The 17,799-nt window shown below is 45.9% G+C and overlaps 2 protein-coding genes across 2 annotated transcripts; both read right to left on the minus strand.

The window, feature by feature from the left end:
• Positions 1 to 1,524: 1,524 nt before the first annotated feature.
• Positions 1,525 to 6,506, minus strand: LOC117677973 (heat shock transcription factor, Y-linked-like). The gene is made up of 2 exons (XM_034438609.3): positions 4,793 to 6,506; positions 1,525 to 2,414 (listed from the first exon to the last, which is right to left on the minus strand). Exons 1-2 carry the CDS (start codon positions 5,351 to 5,353, stop codon positions 1,635 to 1,637), a joined length of 1,341 nt encoding a protein of 446 aa, XP_034294500.2. The 5' UTR covers positions 5,354 to 6,506; the 3' UTR covers positions 1,525 to 1,634.
• A 257-nt stretch (positions 6,507 to 6,763) lies between these two features.
• Positions 6,764 to 17,505, minus strand: TMEM185A (transmembrane protein 185A). The gene is made up of 7 exons (XM_087877548.1): positions 17,270 to 17,505; positions 13,476 to 13,652; positions 12,632 to 12,839; positions 11,601 to 11,684; positions 10,250 to 10,426; positions 9,316 to 9,439; positions 6,764 to 8,057 (listed from the first exon to the last, which is right to left on the minus strand). Exons 1-7 carry the CDS (start codon positions 17,305 to 17,307, stop codon positions 7,813 to 7,815), a joined length of 1,053 nt encoding a protein of 350 aa, XP_087733674.1. The 5' UTR covers positions 17,308 to 17,505; the 3' UTR covers positions 6,764 to 7,812.
• Positions 17,506 to 17,799: the final 294 nt, after the last annotated feature.

Here is a 17,799-nt window from a genome sequence, read left to right on the forward strand (position 1 = left end):
AAATTCTGTACAGGAAGGTCACAATAGCAACAAGTTAAAATGTATTGATGAATCCACCGTTGGTGCATGGACTGCCTATCTTCCCACTGTCTTGTACTTCACCAGATTCAATAAACTTTTCCCCCCTCCCCACTTTTTAGAAAATGCGAACAAGATCTAGACACACAGTAAAAATCTCGTCATTCAGTCGATGTTTCATTTAACAAATCACTGTTCCCTTAAGCATCGGATTACACCATTATAATAATAGGTGTATAATAATAACAATAATAATCTTAAGGTCGATATCTGTTCTGGTGATTGTTTTACGTCAACCCATCAGATCTCAGGAGACTGAAAAAGATTCGTAGTAAGAACTTAGGAAGTGGTTAACTTTCAGTGTTTCTCAGCCTTGGGTATTTGAAGATATGTGGACTTCAACATCCAGAATTCCCCAGCCATTACCCAGAATTCCCCAGCCATGGCTAGGGAATTCTGGGAGTTCCACACGTCTTTCAAGTGGTCAAGATTAAGAAATACTGCTTTATTCTCTAGGATACTTACCTTGAGAATCGGAACGACAACATTCCCCCAACAAACACCACCGCCAAAACACAGGTAATTGGGATTCACCCACCATAACACCATGTCACATATTGTTCCCAGAATCAACCTTTGCAAGCATCCTTCAGACTTCTTTCCTTTCCAAGTTCTGATGCCACTGCCAATTCTCTACATTTTATAACCGGTCAAATTCTTAAAATGATCTCATCTGCGGATTTTTAAAACCCTTAGGTGGCTGGGAGCTATTTTACATCAAATGTACCTAAACCACAATCGGCTCCGCTTGAAAATGCTGCCTGCACAGATCAAGAACTCGGAATAGAAATGAATAGAAAGAATAGAAATGAATAGAATAGAATAGAATAGAATAGAATAGAATAGAATAGAATAGAATAGAATAGAATAGAATAGAATAGAATAGAAATAGAGGGTGGAATGGAATGGAGTAGAGTAGAGTAGAGTAGAGTAGAGTAGAGTAGAGTAGAGTAGAGTAGAGTAGAATAGAATAGAATAGAATAGAATAGAATAGAATAGAATAGAATAGAATAGAATAACAGAGTTGGAAGGGACCTTGGAGGTCTTCTAGTCCAACCCCCTGCTTAGAAAGGAAACCCTACACCACTTCAGACAAATGGTTAGCCAACATCTTCTTAAAAACTTCCAACGTTGGAGCCTTCACAACTTCTGGAGGCAAGTTGTTCCACTGATTCATTGTTCTAACTGTCAGGAAATTTCTCCTTAGTTCTAAGTTGCTTCTCTCCTTGATTAGTTTCCACCCAAAAAAAATTACTTTTGTTTAGACTGCAGCTTTTTTTAAAACAAAACAAAACAAAACCCGTGGCAACAACAGAAGTGGGAAGCTATTAATCCAAATCAATGCCATTCCTTCCCTAGATATTTCTCCTCAATCTATATACATTGAAACGAAACATCCCTCCTGCGTTATCCGTGATGAAAGAAATACAAAGAAGTCCACCTAGGTAAACCAGACAGGAAGAACAAAAGTTTATTCTTCAGCCCATGCCGTGGTTAAGATTCCCTTATTTTTAAGTAGATGCAAAATGTCTCCAGAAATGTCTCCTGTCCTTTTTTTATCGATGGTACCCGGCATAATCTGCCGTTTTCGGTCCCGCTCCTTTCGAAGCGGACGGAGGGTTGGACGTACAGTTGCAGTTGGGACAGTGGTGATAGGAAGGAGTTCGGTGATGATGGGAAGACCTGGACATAGAAATCGCCGAAGCGGCCGCTATCATCGGCATGGAGAACCACGGGTTGCAGAAGGGAAGGATGCTGGCCCAATGAGCTTGCATGGCGGATAAGTCTGGATACATGGTTGGGAAGGCGGGCAGCCCCATCATTGGCGCAAAGGGGCTGTTGGGGACGGGAGGTATGACATGGTACAACGAGGTAGCTGAAGTGGTGGTGGTGGAATCGATCTCGTGGGTGTTGACTCGAGCATGGCTGGGGTGCTGGGGCAAGTGGAAAGGCGCCAGCTGGTTGATCTTGTTCTCAGTGTCCTCAGGCGGCCCCTGATCTGAAGACCTCAAAGGGGTTGGAGAAGAGGCGAAACCGCTTTTGAGACGGCCTACTGTTCCAGCAAGGCCTTTGGTCACTCCGGGTGGCTTCCGGAGACTGAGTTTGTGCATCTTATCTTTGGGAGAAGTGGTCAGGAAACTATTTTCCCTGGAAGAAGATCCCAGAGAAGGTGGACCTTCTGGGCTTCCGGATCTGCTCTTCAAACAGATTTCGCTGAAATCTTCCTCTAGCGAGAAAGCAACGGGTGGCATGTTTTTGATTCCGACTCTTCGCTTGCACCTCGCGAGAAGGTGAGGGCATCCTCTCTTAAAATTGGGGTTATGATAGAACTGGAGCTAGAGACGTGAGGGGGGGAAAAAAACAGGAGTTGGTTAATCTTCTGAGGAGGAATCAAAAGCCGAGACAACTAAAAGTTTCTGTCAGCCCCGGAGCCATCTTCTCTTGGCATCTTCAGGGCTGCTACAGCGGTGGCTGGGCAAGCTGTGGGAACGGGAAGAGGGAGGCATTGTTAACGAGGGTATGGCAACCATAATAACGTTCTTTCCCTCTGGGGAGCAAGGACGTCCTTGCCAGGTGCTGGGGAGGCGTGGACGGAAGATGGAGTTGGGACGGTGAGTTGATTGGACCATGTGACCAGAGGTGGAATTCAGTTGGTTCAGACCGGTTTGTGTGAACCGGATGCTAGTTTTACATCTGGTCCACCGAACCGGTAGTTGCAAGGACTGGCTGGCGCCACCCACCCCACCCCTCCCCTCCCAGGCGTCTCCACGCAGCCTGTTTTGGATGCCAGTTAAGTGCAGCGCCCACACAGAGGCCCTGGGAGGGCGAAAAACAGGCCTCCCGGAAGTTCCGAAAGTCCGGAAATGGGGCTATTTCCGCACTCCGGAGGGTCTCTGGAGCCCAAAGGAGGCCGCTTTTGCCTTCCCGGAGGCTCGAAGAAAACCTCTGGAGCATGGGAAGGGCGAAAACGTCCCCCCTCACCATGGTGCAGGAAGCCGAGTATGCTACGCCCACCATGGCCACGGTTTTGCCATCCGGGTTCCAGAAGGAGCCAAGTGGTTTACGTGTAACTTTCCTGATTTATAATGCTCGAATTACAGTCCTTTTCATGAATACAGAAGGGTATTTTAGCCTACAGAATAACATGAGCCTAAAGTTAGTGGGAGGCAGTGGCTCAGTGGCTCAGATGCTGAGCTTGTCAAGCGATAGGTCGGCAGTTCAGCGGTTCGAATCCCTAACGCCGCGTAACGGGGTGAGCTCCCGTGACTTGTCCCAGCTTCTGCCAACCTAGCAGTTCAAAAGCATGTAAAAAATGCAAGTAGAAAAATAGGGACCACCTTTGGTGGGAAGGAAACAGCGTTCCGTGCGCCTTTGGCGTTGAGTCATGCCGGCCACATGACCACGGAGACGTCTTCGGGCAGCGCTGGCTCTTCGGCTTTGAAACGGAGATGAGCACCGCCCCCTAGAGTCGGGAACGACTAGCACATATGTGCGAGGGGAACCTTTACCGTAACTTTTTAAAGTTAGTGGTATTGCCCAAATGTTAGGAGAGCAGCTTTTAATATTGAAAGATAAGGCAAGTGCTCCTTACAGAATGGAGGAGGATTTTCTGGGAGCAGCTAAAAGCCACTGAATTATCTGCTAGATGAAAAATTATGCACTTAGCCGACATAAGCCACTTCAAAAATAAAATATCCAGAACAAGACAAGGAGGCACATGCCCTGATATTGCCTTCGTCCAATGTCCTGTATCAATAATAATAATAATTATGCACCAGGATATTGAACACTGAAGATGGATGATAACACTATCATCGCAGTGCAATATAAAAACAGGAACGTTTTTCTAAATGTTCGCTCTACAAGCTGTAATTGCAACACGAGTGTGCCTGAAGTACATTTGTCCAACCAACTTGAGCAAAACCAGCACCCAACCGTTGTCTTAGCAGAATGGGTTCCTGCTTTACTGAAATAAACCATCTTTATAGTGGTTTAATGGTAATGATTTACAGGGCTGGAGTAATAGGATGCTTACCTTTAGAAAAAAGCTGTATACGTCTGGGTTCACACAATCTACTGACCTACCTTGTGTGAATTTAGCCACAATCAAGACACATCTAGTAGATTGTGACAAACCTATCCTGCATTTAGTTAGCACCTTGCCCATCTTCGATGAAATAAATCTTCCATTTACGGGCATAGGTCTTAGGAGAGGACCGGGAAACATCACGTTCCTTTGTCCATTAATTTCATGCATATACTGGATGTTTTTGAGTAATGACGACCATTCCTTTTGCCAGGAACCGTTGGCATTCTGTACCCGTGGGAAGAAGGAAGGTGATGGTGTGGGCCCAGCGTGGTGGATACAAGAAGTGGAACCAGCATTACTGGTTTGGCAAACGACGGTGTGGAGCCCAACGTGGTGGATACAAGAGGTGGAACCCCCATTACTGGTTTGGCAAAGAACAGCATGAACCCAGCGTGATGGATGCAGAAGGTGGACCCATTGTTACTGGTTTAGCAAAAGAGGACGTGAACACCGGGTGGTGGACACAGTGGAATCACCATTGCTTGTTTAGCAAATGATGGCATGAGCCCAGCGTGGTGGATACAGAAGGTGGAGCCAACATTACTGGTTTGGCAAACGACGTGAGCCCATCCTGGTGGACACAAGAGTTGGAACAACCATTACTGGTTTGGCAAATGGCCTTACCTTGCTGAACGCGTAAGCGGCCTTTTCTTCCGCTAAAAACTCGACCAGGGAGGCCGACCGTTGGAAGTTCTGCCTCATCTTGCTAAAGCCGTAGAGGTTCAGCTGGCGGATGAAGCTTTTCATGCAGTCCGTCTCGAAGATGCGCATGGGCCCTTTGCGCTCCAGCACCTCCTTCTTGAACAGCTCTTCGTCGATCACCACGCAGCTGCCCTCGTCGTCCCACCAGAGAGACTTAAACTGATCGCTCTCCACGATCTTCCACAGCTTCTTCGGGAAAGTGAGCGAGAGGAAATCGTTGTCTTCCAAACCGGCTTCCTCACAGAGCGACAGCCGGGGACGCTTCGCCCAGGGCCCGTCGCTCAAAGCTTGGAAGGCGTTCTCTTCGATCATCGACCGCAGGGCAAAATCGCCGGCGGCGGTTTTGTCGTGCATGGGGGCAGAAGGGAGGGGAATCGCAGGAGGCACCGCCTCATCTTCGTCTGAAACGGGCTGAGTCTGCACGGTGGGAAGAGCGGCGTCCAATTCCCTGTGATCGCCCAGGTAACTTTCAGCGGTTGCCATTATTAAGCTGTTTGTCGAACCATGCCGGAGAAAAAAGTGCCGGCAGGTCTATTAAAAAAAGAGAGAGAGGCTAACCAGCAGGAGCTTCAGGAAAGAGTTCTAGAACACCACAATGCTTTTATCTGGGGACGGGGTGTGACATCACACAATGAACGCTGGTTTCCTAGCAAACGAGATCATAATGACAGGAAGAGAGAGTGACTTATTTGCAGCTGAATGAGAAGAGAGGATCTGGGGGCTGAGAGGAAGAAAGAGAGGAGGCAGATTACCGAGCTAATGCCTCAAAGCAGCCATTAAAAAACAACCACCAACCAGCACCATATAAGTTGTACGAGAGTGGAGACGCAGCAAGATCTCACACCGGGGATTCTTCTACGCACGGTGGATCCTGAAAAGGAAATCCAGAAGAGAATAGAATTCTGCATCTCGCCTCCAAGCCAACTTTACTTAGCATGTGCTAAGAAGGTGCCAGTTTATAAAGAAATAAGATTTGCGGGGAGATCTAAAAACATACTTTTCAATGCTAAAGGACAATTTTCCACCTGGTACGCCGGGGTGTCCAACTGTGGCAACTTTTAAGACTTGTGGATTTCAACTCCCAGAATGCAATTTTAAGAATAGCTGGCTGGCGTTGAAGTCCACAAGTCTTAAATCGCTAAAGGTTGGACATCCCCGATCTAGAAAGTAAGGGTTCCCCCCCAAAGGACACTGCATCAAAATTAAGTGTCTTTTTTCCTTTAAGGATATTGGTGTCTTTTCTCATTGACTCATTCAATGCTCATCACGACTTCTCTTTCTGTCCTATTTCGTGTATTCTCCTGCGCTGTGACGGGACACATTTTCCGAGCAGCTTTTCCAAAGCACCCTAAGGCCAGACAAGGAACCACTGATCAAGGAGAGATTCAACCAAGAAATAAGGAGGAATTTTCTGACCGTGAGAACGATCAACCCATGGAACAGAAGTTGCCTTCGGAGAGTTGTGGGAGCTTCATCCCTGGAGCCTTTCAAGAAGAGACTGGACTGCCCTCTGTCTGAAATGGTGTTAGGGTCTCCTGCTTGAGTGAGGGGTTGGATTAGATGACCCACAAGGTTCCCTCCAACTCTGTTAATTCGTTAATTCAGAATAGTTAAATGTCCTTTCTCGTTCTCCCCAAGTTACGTTCGTGTTGCTGATCCTGAGAAAAAGTTCTACCAAACTCTCACGCCAGTAAAGTCCTCCTTCAATCGATCTTATCTGACCCTTCCACCCCCGGGGTATTTGAGGTGGTTAAGAGTTTGCTCACGCTTGCAAACCCATTCCAGGCCGACATTTTTTCACCGTTTGCAAGAAAACAGGCTTGCCAAAACCCTGCCAGGTGGGTTAAGCTTGACACAAAACCACAGCACTCAAAAAAACAAAACAAAACAAAACAAAAAAAACCAACAACTTGGGGATGCTTTATTGAACAGGCCAAAAAGCAAGTCTGTGAGAAACCAATCTTTGCCCAAATGTGTAGCGTTAACAAAAGTGGGAATTTTCTGAAGAGCTGGCAGCCTCTCCGCCGCAGATGGTACAAAGATTTGAGGCTATTTACAGGAGAAAATTTACATACCTCTTCCAAGCCAATTTAATCCAGAATGAGAAGTGTCAACAGTCCTAGGCGAAAACTGAATAAGTAGCAAGGTTCAGGGTTCGAGTTGGGGGGGGGGGGAAACGGAGACGACAATTCGAAATGTGCAAACAGCTTCGGCTAAGGTACTTCGAACCGAAATAGAAGCCGAGAGGAACACGCGAGGGGGGGGGGCGCACCAGAGATTACGCATTTCATACATCCTTTTAAAAAATCCTTTAACATACATATTTATAATGTACAGACTCGTGTCTTTTTTCCCCCCTCCCAATATATTACATTGCCAAAAGTTCATATAAATACTATGTACAGGAAAACAGGACTTCCACCAAGGAGGAAGGTTCGCACGTCAGAAACCTCCTTTTTTTGGTTTCTCCAAAATACAACACCCATCCACCGTAGGATAGTGTGGGTGCAAAGCCCTTCGTGGGCCTTTGTCCAGGGGGGACCGTGGACGGGAAAAATCGGGAGGGGGGGAGGGAGGGGTTAGGGGACTGTGAAACTGTATTAGCAGTGGCAAACTATGACTTTGATGCTGAGAACCGAACTCGAATCTAAGGCTTGCCGTTCTGTGAACAGAGACTTAACCGTTCCCGCTGCTGAACCTGGACAGAGTTACTGAACTCTTCCTGCTTTTTACTGGGGTGATATTTTGACACCCCAAGATGGACAAATGTTAAGGGAACGTCATAAATGCAAATCCACAGGGGCCCCAATCCCTAGCCATCCACACACTAAAACGAAGGCATGAATTAAAATAATAATAAGAAGAAGAAGGGTCGGATGAGGATACCCGGTGGTGATATCACGGGGAGACATTCGTCCTTTGCAAAAAACAAAATCCATTTTTTAATCCGGCATGTCGATATTCAGTTTGGGCGGCGGGATGACGTACTTTCCGGGGCTCTGTGTAATGACCACCCCGGCTTTCTTGCGAAACATCGGAGCGATTTTGGGCGCTTCCGGAACCGGCGTTTCTTCCGTTTCCTCGTTGTCTTCGTGATGCAGGTCGTAGGAGATGTTGCCGTACTCTCTCAGGAACGGGAAGATCTCGAGGAGGAACTGGCAGAAGTCTTTGCGAATGCCGAACCACCCTGCGCGGAAGGAAGTCGTTGGCATAAGTCACTCGCCCGTCCAACTTGGGGAGTCCTGCCTCTTCTCCCTCTTTGGAAAGGGTCCTTGGTGCTCTCTGAGCTTGGTTTCCTTGCAGACGTTTCATGGCCCAACGAGGTAACATCATAGGCGCTAGTAAGGGGTGGGGTTTTGCTCTCAAGTTTATATTCTAGTGGCTTGCCCTGTTAGTGTTGGTACGGCTGGTCCTGGAGGTTCTTTGGTTGGGCTGTTTATGGACAAGGCACTAGAACTGTGATGGCGCACCTATGGCACACGTGCCACAGGTGGCACGCAGAACGTATCTGTGGGCAAACTCAGCTCCAGCACGGATGTATGTGCCAGGCAGCTGATTTTCGGGCCTTCTGGGCTCACCGGACGTCAGGAAATGGGCCGTTTCCAGTCTCCGGAGGGGTGGGGAAGGCTATTTTTGCCCTCCCCAGGCTCTAAGAAAGCATCTGGAGCCTGGGGAGGGCAAAAAAAACGGGCCTAACGGTAACTTTTTTGCTGTCACGCCAAAAGCGTGGGGAGCGTGTGTGTGTGTGTGTCACACGCACATCCCTGGGGGAGGGGGCGGGGGGGTATTGAATTATGGGTGTGGGCACACACACGCATGACCCCTCGCGCTTCCCCCGCTTTTGGCACGCGACGGCAAAAAGGTTAAGCCATCACTGCAGTAGAATATAAACTGAGAGTAAACCCTACTCCTTACTAGCACTGATGATGTTACTTAGACTAGGTGGGTAATGAAATATCAGCAAGAAAACCACCAAGCTCAGAGAGCACCAAGGACCCCACAGTTGTCCTCCTCTTCCTCCTCTCTGCAAATGCCACTTTCTTTTAGCACTGATGATGCTACCTAGGGGGGTAATGAAACATCTGAAAAAAGCCCACCAAGCTCAGAGAGCACTAAGGGCCCTACAGTCCTCCTCCTCTCTGCAAACCCCACTTCCTACTAGCACTGATGATGTTACCTTGGTGGGTCATGAAATGTCTGCAAGAAAACCAAGCACAAGAGAGCACCAAAGACCCTACAGCAGTCTCCCCTCTTCTCTAAACACCTCTCTCTCTTCTAGTACTGATGGAGCTACCTAGTTGGGTCCTAAAACATCTACGAGAAATCCACAAGGACCCCACAGTTCAACCCCGAGCTACAAATATTCTCCTCTATTCTTCCCCTTTCTCTGCACTTGAATCACTGTTGGCGGAAGGAGACCGGTAGTTCTGCCGTTGCATACTTACAATGGTTGCCCCCTTTCTGGCCAAAGGTGGTTGCCATCAAAGTTATCAGCGAAAGCCACAGTGGAACGAACACGGGGATGTAGGAGAAGGAGTTATGCCCATCCAGCCTGTGCACCAGCAGGATCTAAAGAGACAAAACGGACAGCTTCAGTAATCTGGAGGGAACAGAAGCTGTCATGGCCCCGGGAGAGTGGTTCCGTTGCCTGTGGAGGAAGCTGGGGAAGGGCAAAGTCAGGCTGGGCAGAGCAGGGGAGAGGCAGAGCAAGGGAGAGGGGGTTCAGATGGAGACCAAAGCCCACCCCCTCCTCATCCTAGCAGCTCAGGGAAGAATGGAGAAGAGAGCAATGTGGGTTGCATGGCTTATGAGGGAGGAAAGACCCCAATTCCCTTCATAAGGCACACCTGGGGATGGAGTTTAAAGGAGAGGCAAATGGGAGGGGGCGGTTGTCGAGCTAGTTGTGTTAACTGCTTTATCTGAGTTCCTGGCATCCTCCCAACTGTCTTGATTTACTGCCGTGCTACTTCATTTCTGGAACTCCTTATCTTGCTTGCCCTGCCGGATTAATTACTTTTATCTTGCCAGGATTTATATTTGGAAGTTTTCTGCTAATAACGCTTGGACTGGAGTATTTTCAGCCAAAGGCTGTTACAGATTTGTGGACGAGTTTTTCTCCAGACCGGAGAGAAAATGGGACGTTGGGTATATATATATATATATATATGTAGGTCTTTGGTTATTCGGGTTTTCTCCCGCGTAAAATTGGAAGTGTCTTGGCAACGTTTCGACGTCGAAATGTCACCAAGACACTTCCAATTTTACGCGGGAGAAAACCCGAATAACCAAAGACCTACATACAAACACCCGCGAAAACCTCAGAACACACACACACACACACACACACACACACACACACACACACACGGTTCAACCTACTTCAAAGGTGAGCAACGGAACCACGATGGTCATCCAACTGACGGCCATCGTAATATGCGTTCTTCTCTGTTCGGCAATCACGTCCATCGAGCGTAAGAACAAGACTGACCAGACGATATAATACAGCACAACCAAACAGAGAAAGGACATCAGGATCCATAGAGGGACACAAACAACCTAGAAATTAAAACGGGTGGGGTGAGGTGGTGAGGAGACGAGAGAGAGTCACTTGTCACTCAAAAGGACCACTCATTTCCATTCTACGCATCCAACGTTTGAAAATCTAGGCTCCACCAATGACTATGAATATGTTTTGAAATATTTATGTGGGGTTCTTTCTAGCACTGATGACGTTACATAGTTGGGTCACGAAACGTCTTGCAAGGTAACAACCAAGCTCAGAGAGCACCAAGGACCCCACAGCCATTGTTCTCCTCCACTCTGCAAATCCTACTTCCTTCTAACACTGATGAACAACCAAGCTCAGAGAGCACCAAAAAAAACCCCCACAGTTCAACCTTGAGCTACAAAAAGTCTTTTCTACTGAAATGTTTATCTTGGGTAGCAGGCAAGGATTATTATTTTTTTAACATAATTCCACAAAATGTTTCCTTCCTACCATTGTATTTCCACTCCCACCTACAGGCTGGGATTTCCTAGAGGAATATCCTTCAAGTACTCATTAGATCTTCCCTGGCTTAACTTGTTGGGGTGACGATGCCGATTTAAAGTCAGTAAGTTCCCCACTCCAAAGGATTCCCTCTGCAACTATGTCATAGTGTCAAAATCTATATATGCCTTATTTTGGCGTGCCAGCCGCTACTGACCTAACAACCCTGACATTCTAAAAAGCAGGGTGGATTTGATTTAAATCACGATTTAAATCACTAGTAAAAAAGGCTGTTTCTAGGCTTTTTTTTCTGGCAGCCAGCAAACACTCTGCTGCCCATTAGGAGACTCTATCTTAGTCTCCCAATGGGCAGCAGAGTGTTTGCTGGCTGCCAGAAAAAAAGCCTAGAAACTAGTGGATTGTGATTTCACTGAACTAGGGCTGCATAAAAATCTTGGTTTACGTAGGAAGAACCTGGCTAAAGAGAAATATATTTATATATATGTGTTTTTCTTTCTTTTTCGTAGGTTTTATGTGTATTTCTCTTTAGCCAGGTTCTACCTACGTTAACCAAGATATTATGCAGCCCTAGTTCAGTGAAATCACAAATCACTAGTTTCTGGGCTTTTTTTTTTTTTTAAACCCAATTTAAATTAAAAAAAACCCAATTTTTTAATACAAATCATCGATTTTTATCCACTCTGCTGAAAAGAGAACGAGGTATAATCACTGTTTACGTACAAGCCACGGCCACTTGATGATTTCGTCCAATCGGAGGGCAATAAATATGAACTGGAGTATATTGACAGAGCACAGGATTTCCAGCTAGGAGAGAAGGAAAGCAAACGTGTTAGAGTCAAAACCAGCAACGATGGTAGGCCAACCATGGATAAATCCGAGAAAAGAAAAGTTTCAGAAGAAAACAGAATGTTTAATTCAACTACATTTGCTAGTTTTGTGGCCGCTCAAGAAATAGTCAGGCACGGGAAGGGTTTTGTGGCTCCCGGTGTTTTCTTTTCTGTGGGAAATGGGTCCAAATGGCTCTTTGAGGGTTTAAGGTTGCAGATCCCTGATCTAATCTATCTATTTAATCTATCTAATATCTATCTATCTATCTATCTATCTATCTATCTATCTATCTATCTATCTATCTATCTATCTAATCTATCTGTCTGTCTGTCTGTCTATCTGAAAATCATAAAAAAGAGTCAGTGGCATCTGACTATATATAGTCAGCAAGTACAGGGACACTTCATGCCTGCTCTGGAATATGGAGTGAGTCTTCATCCCATGCCGTCACCCTTACCTTCTCAGGCCAGGTGAGGAGTGACTGGTAAGGGAGGGTGAGGGGCGGGGCCAGCCAGTGGTGGGTTCAGCCGACAGGGAGCCACAGCAGGGACCAAAGAGTCACATGCGGCTCCGGAGCCACGGGTTACTGACATCTGACCTAGAGATAGGCTCTTGCCAGACTAAAGTAACTATTTGCATAACTACTGATATACTCCAAGATGAGATAGGGAGGAGACGTTTTAACCCTCCTTCCCGCTGGCCAAATTTTCCAAGCTCCACTGTCTCTCTATCCTCTGGGAAACGGCCTCTCCTTCCTGGGAATGCAGACTACATTCCATCCCACCTGTAGGCTGATACTTCTAAAGATATCACACTGTCCCAAAGGCACACAGAGCAAAGAACCTTTAAAAACTTCACTAAAATTCGGGACTAGCTTTGAATGACGACCCACTCTTCAATTTTTCTAACGTGGACCTCCTTACCTCCAGAGATCGGTCATGCCGGAAGCCCCACACACAAGCAGCCACCGACACCGGAGACACGAAGAAGAGGGGCATGAAAACCAGCAGCCAGAAACGGGTCCCTCGCTCGATTCCGTCACAAACCAGAACTTCAAACATCAGCAGGAGGAGGTGGATGCCGACGGCAATTAACATGGCTTTGAACTCCACACACGTTTCTCCTTCTGCTCTAAAGAGTAAAAAAAAATCAGTTCTGTTAGTTCACCCCTACTACAAGTTCAACCCAAATGTTTCCCGACATTGGGATGAGCTTCATCCTTGGAAAATTAACCCATTTCCAAGGTGAAGATGCTAAGCAGGCAAAAAGAAACAATTTGGCTTCTCAAACAATGATAAACAACAATGCAACTCTTATGTCTATAGTAGTGGCCAAAATTGTGGAAACCTTTGGGGAAAAGTGTATTTTTGAGGCTTGATGGCTAATAACACCACTTTTTGGGGTTTTTTTTCAAGATAATCCTATTCCACTGCTGGAATGGCCTGGGAATAGCCCAGAGCTGCAATAGCCCAGGGGAAACACAGTACCGGAATCTTCAAAATCTCTTCCCTTTTTAAATATGTAAATTTTAATCTGTTTTTAAATTTTTGGGGTATTTTAATTTGTCTGGGCCAAATAATTTAATTTGATTTTATTGGGTTTTTAAATTTTGTGTATTTATGTATTTTATTGTTGGCTGTTCACCGCCCTGAGTCCTTCGGGAGTAGGGCGGTATACAAATCAAATCAAATCAAATAAAATAAAAGATGATTTGCAAAAAAAGGACTCGTGAAATACATTTGCAAAGCAGGTACGTGTCCCTCTTACCGATATTGTGGGTTCCGGGCCCATACTCCGGTCCCCACGGAGGCACCCACTATAACCATTAACTTCCACAGCCATATCGGAGCAAACACGGCCCAGTAGCTCCATTCGATCTTGTCATCCAGCCGGAGAGACAGCAGAATTGAGAAGAGTAGCAGACAGGCATAAATAAGAAATTTGCTATGGGGGAAAAAAAAAAAAAAGGAAAGAGAAGATCAATTTATGACATCATCTTCAAAATCATTGTGTGCAGCTTGTGTTTCGAAAACAGTGAGTCATTAAGAAGAGGTGAACTAAAAGAGACAACAGGAGTTCCTAATAGCACCCTGAAATTTCTCATTTTAAATCCCTTTTGGCAGCTTCCAGCGCACTTTTAAATCATAATCTTCATTTCCCATTGAAGCGAGACCGAAGATATGTTGTTTTTAGACCATAGTTTCTCATATATCTGGACTTTAACTCCCAGAATTCCCCAGACAGCATAAATAAATAAGACTAGATTCACACTAGGCACCACAGCCTAAATGGTCCTTCGGGAGAGGGGGCGGTATAAAAATTTAATAAATAAATAAATAAATGGAACTGGGGTTGCACAGGTTGGTTATTCAGTCTGTAACAGAAATCCAAGCATTGTCTTAAAACATTGTGTGAACCTGGCTATTGGGTCCATCCACGATTCGTTTTCTATGTTACGACTGCGGTCATTAATCGAAGGCTGCAATGATTTCACGGGACACCAAAATGTAGCCCTCGCCTCCGCAAAGGGACTCTGTGGGATCCTACCAAGATCCCAGGGGTAAAATCTTTCTTTGCCAGAAGTTGTTAAAGCGAATCACCGCAGCTGTTAAGTTAGTAATACTGTTGTTCAGTGAATTTGGATTCCCCACTGACTTTACTTGCCAGGAGGTCGTAAAAAAAGGGATCAGGTGATCCAGGGACACAGCAACGGTCGTAAGTATGAATCAGTTGCCAAGCGGCTGAATTTTGACTGTATGACCACGGGGTCGCAAGTCAAAGATGGCAAAAAATGATGGTTAAATTGGAGGGCAGGTACCGATAAATCTCCTTTTAATACCACCTCTCCATTCGGAAAAATAAATAAAGACAATTTCATTAGCAGAGAACTCAACAGGCTTCCTTCCAATGCCTCCCACCATCAAGCTGACTCACACCACAGCAGCTGTCTTCAAACTGTCATTATTCAGTCAACACAAAAGAAGGGAAGATTACGAGTTAAAAAGCCCAGGCAGACAGCTCCGATTCGGCGGCAATTACAGATGTGCGAAGAACAAGAAGGTTGTGCAAAGGCGACAACGCGACAGCGAAGTGATAGAAAATATTTGCAGCTCGGGTGATGGATTCTTGCAATGCTTTGCTCTGCCGTTTAGGCTCCTTATTAATTTTAAGGGAAGGGATTTTTTCGGGTGATTGCCACCTCTCTTGCAATTATGTATTTGTTGTTCTTTTTGTTCAAGCCAAGAATGGGAGGTTTCTGGATGGTTTAATGTCTGGAGGACAAGGAGTAAACCTGGAGATGTTCTTCGAGGGCAGTAAGGCAGGCTGGTAACTTTTGGGAAGGGCAAGATGTGTCATCGGCTGAAACAACACTGCTGGAGAGTGGAAGGAAGTGTTTGGGCAAGGCCAAATGAGAGACGCCGGTTAATGGAACGTGTCTCGGAGCAAGAATTGCTAAGCTGCCTCTCTGTCCTTCTGTGCCATCGTATAATAAAAATAAGAATAGAATAAGAAATGAAATGAATAGAATAGAATAGGGACTAGAATAAGAAATGAATAGAATAAAATAAGAAATGAATAGAATAGGGAATAGAATAGAATAGGGACTAGAATAAGAAATGAATAGAATAGAATAAGAAATGAATAGAATAGGGAACAGAATAAAAAATGAATAGAACAGAACAGAACAGAATAGGGAATAGAATAGAATAAGAAATGAATAGAATAGAATAAAATAGAATAGGGAATAGAATAAAAAATGAATAGAACAGAACAGAATAGGGAATAGAATAAAATAAGAAATGAATAGAATAGGGAATAGAATAGAATAAGAAATGAATAGAATAGGGAATTTAGAATAGAGTAGAATAGAATAGGTATAGAATAGAAATAGAATAGAATAGAATTCTTTATTAGCCAAGTGTGATTGGACACACGAGGAATTTGTCTTCGGTGCATATGCTCTCATTGTACATAAAAGCTGTAAGTGATAAATCATGATCAGAGTCATCATAAAAATACATTCATCATAAATCATAAGATACAACACTTAGTGACAGTCATAGGGTTAAAGTAAAATTAGGGTTTCAATAAAATTAAATTTAAAAAAGAGAAAATCTTCCCAATGAAAAGTAATAATTTGCATTGACGGACTCCCCTCTGCCTTGTTCGGTTCCCACAGACCTATGGCAGTGACACAACCGGGAAACTTTCCCCATTTAATCAGGCCAAGTCAACTGCGAAGGCTCAATTTGTATTCCGTGACTGAGCCGCTGTGTCAAAAGCCTGTTCTTTTTTTTCTTCAGAAGGCTGCTGAAGCCAGGAATGACTCTTAACGAGAGAAAATGAAGAAGGATGGAAGTTGTGAAGGATGTAAAGAGAAAAAGAAGCAGAGATTTTTACAATATTCCTTGTATGAGAAAAGCACAGGAAGGTTTTTTCTTTCTTCGGGAGGCATAAGCGGAAATGCTATTCCGTGCGAGAAACTAAAAAAAGGGGAAAACCACCAATTCTGAAAGCTTCTTCCTGTTTAATTGTTTTATTTATATTGTTTTTTTTTCTATCCTAAGGACTTGGTGTGAAGCTCCACAATTACTTGTTGAAACTACAGTTTTACTCTGTAAAAAAATCAATCTACGCTCTACTCAGTGTTTGAGATTGAGTATTCTACAAGCATGACCAAAATTCGTGTTACTATTCTGACACCAGAATCGTGCTTTAAAATAAATTTTTAAACGCAGTGTGTTATTTTTAGATGATTTTCTTTGTGCGATCGGCGTACTCTATATTCCAATAGGTAAGGAAAAAAAACTACTGGCTGTGCCTTATGGGGATTATAATCCAGATCTACTCCACAGGGGTGGATCTTTCTACTCCAGTGCTAAATACTGGCTGTGCTTTTATGGGTATTATAATCCAGAACTACCCCAAAGGGATGGATCTCTTTCCCCCACCAGCCCCAAATACTGGCTGTGCCTTATGGGGATTAATTATAATCCAGACCTACCCCAAAGGGATGGATCTGTTCCCCCCCCCCAGCCCTAAATACTGGCTGTGGTTAATGGGTTTTATAATCCAGATCTACCCCAATGGGATGGATTTCTCCCCCCCAGCCCCAAATACTGGCTGTGCCTTATGGGTCTTATAATCCAGATCTACCCCAATGGGATGGATTTCTCCCCCCCCAGCCCCAAATACTGGCTGTGCCTTATGGGTTTTATAATCCAGATCTACCCCAATGGGATGGATTTCTCCCCCCCCAGCCCCAAATACTGGCTGTGCCTTATGGGTTTTATAATCCAGATCTACCCCAATGGGATGGATTTCTCCCCCCCCAGCCCCAAATACTGGCTGTGCCTTATGGGTTTTATAATCCATATCTACCCCAATGGGATGGATTTCTCCCCCCCAGCCCCAAATACTGGCTGTGCCTTATGGGTCTTATAATCCATATCTACCTCAATGGGATGGATTTCTCCCCCCCAGCCCCCCCTTGCAAGGCCTCACCCCTCCCCGGCCCCGCCCCTTCCGCCAGGCCCCGCCCATTTCCGGCCTCCCCTCACCTCGGGTTGAAATCTTGAAACAGGCCCCGCAGGTTCATGGCGCTCCTCCTCCCGCCCTCGCCGGTCCCGCCGCTCGGTCACCACGGCCACATGGCGGCTCCGGCCCGAAGCCTCCCGGCGAAGAAAAAAAAACCGGCTCCCGCCTCAGCTCCGCCGCCTCTCCTAAGTCTCCGCGGCCGGGTCGCACTGCGGCTGCGCCGTGGCCGGACCGCGCACGCGCGGAGGAACCTCCGCAAGAAGCGGGAGGCCCCGCCCACGCCGACCTCTGAAGCATCGAGAGTCTTTCCTTCCGCGCCTTCGCGCTCCGCCCCCTCCCTCGCGCTGGAAGCGTGACGTAAGACGCAGCGAAGCCGTGCCCTCTTATGGGCGTGGCGGGCGGAAGCCTCTGCATGAATTTGTCTGCATTCTGTGCCAGGAATGGATTTAAGGGGCAGATTCTGACAAGTGGCCAAATACGTGTCTGGAGGGATGCTCTTTGATGCGGGGCAGCTGAGGAGGAATGCATTTTGTTCATTGCAGAGGGGAAGCAT

The sequence above is a fragment of the Pantherophis guttatus genome, chromosome 12 (assembly GCF_059756535.1).
Source record: "Pantherophis guttatus breed Tessera chromosome 12, ASM5975653v1, whole genome shotgun sequence".
NCBI lineage: Eukaryota > Metazoa > Chordata > Lepidosauria > Squamata > Colubridae > Pantherophis > Pantherophis guttatus.

Excerpts from the sequence above, each read along its gene's own strand:
- TMEM185A (XM_087877548.1), bottom strand. The coding sequence starts at position 17,307 with ATGAACCTGCGGGGCCTGTTTCAAGATTTCAACCCGAG. Across the intron at positions 13,653-17,269 it reads TTTCAAGATTTCAACCCGAG|CAAATTTCTTATTTATGCCT; the intron begins GTGAGGGGAGGC and ends TTTCCCCCATAG. Across the intron at positions 9,440-10,249 it reads TTCCGTTGCTCACCTTTGAA|ATCCTGCTGGTGCACAGGCT; the intron begins GTAGGTTGAACC and ends TTGTCTCTTTAG.
- LOC117677973 (XM_034438609.3), bottom strand. The coding sequence starts at position 5,353 with ATGGCAACCGCTGAAAGTTACCTGGGCGATCACAGGGAATTGGACGCC. Across the intron at positions 2,415-4,792 it reads CCGCTTACGCGTTCAGCAAG|CTCCAGTTCTATCATAACCC; the intron begins GTAAGGCCATTT and ends TCACGTCTCTAG.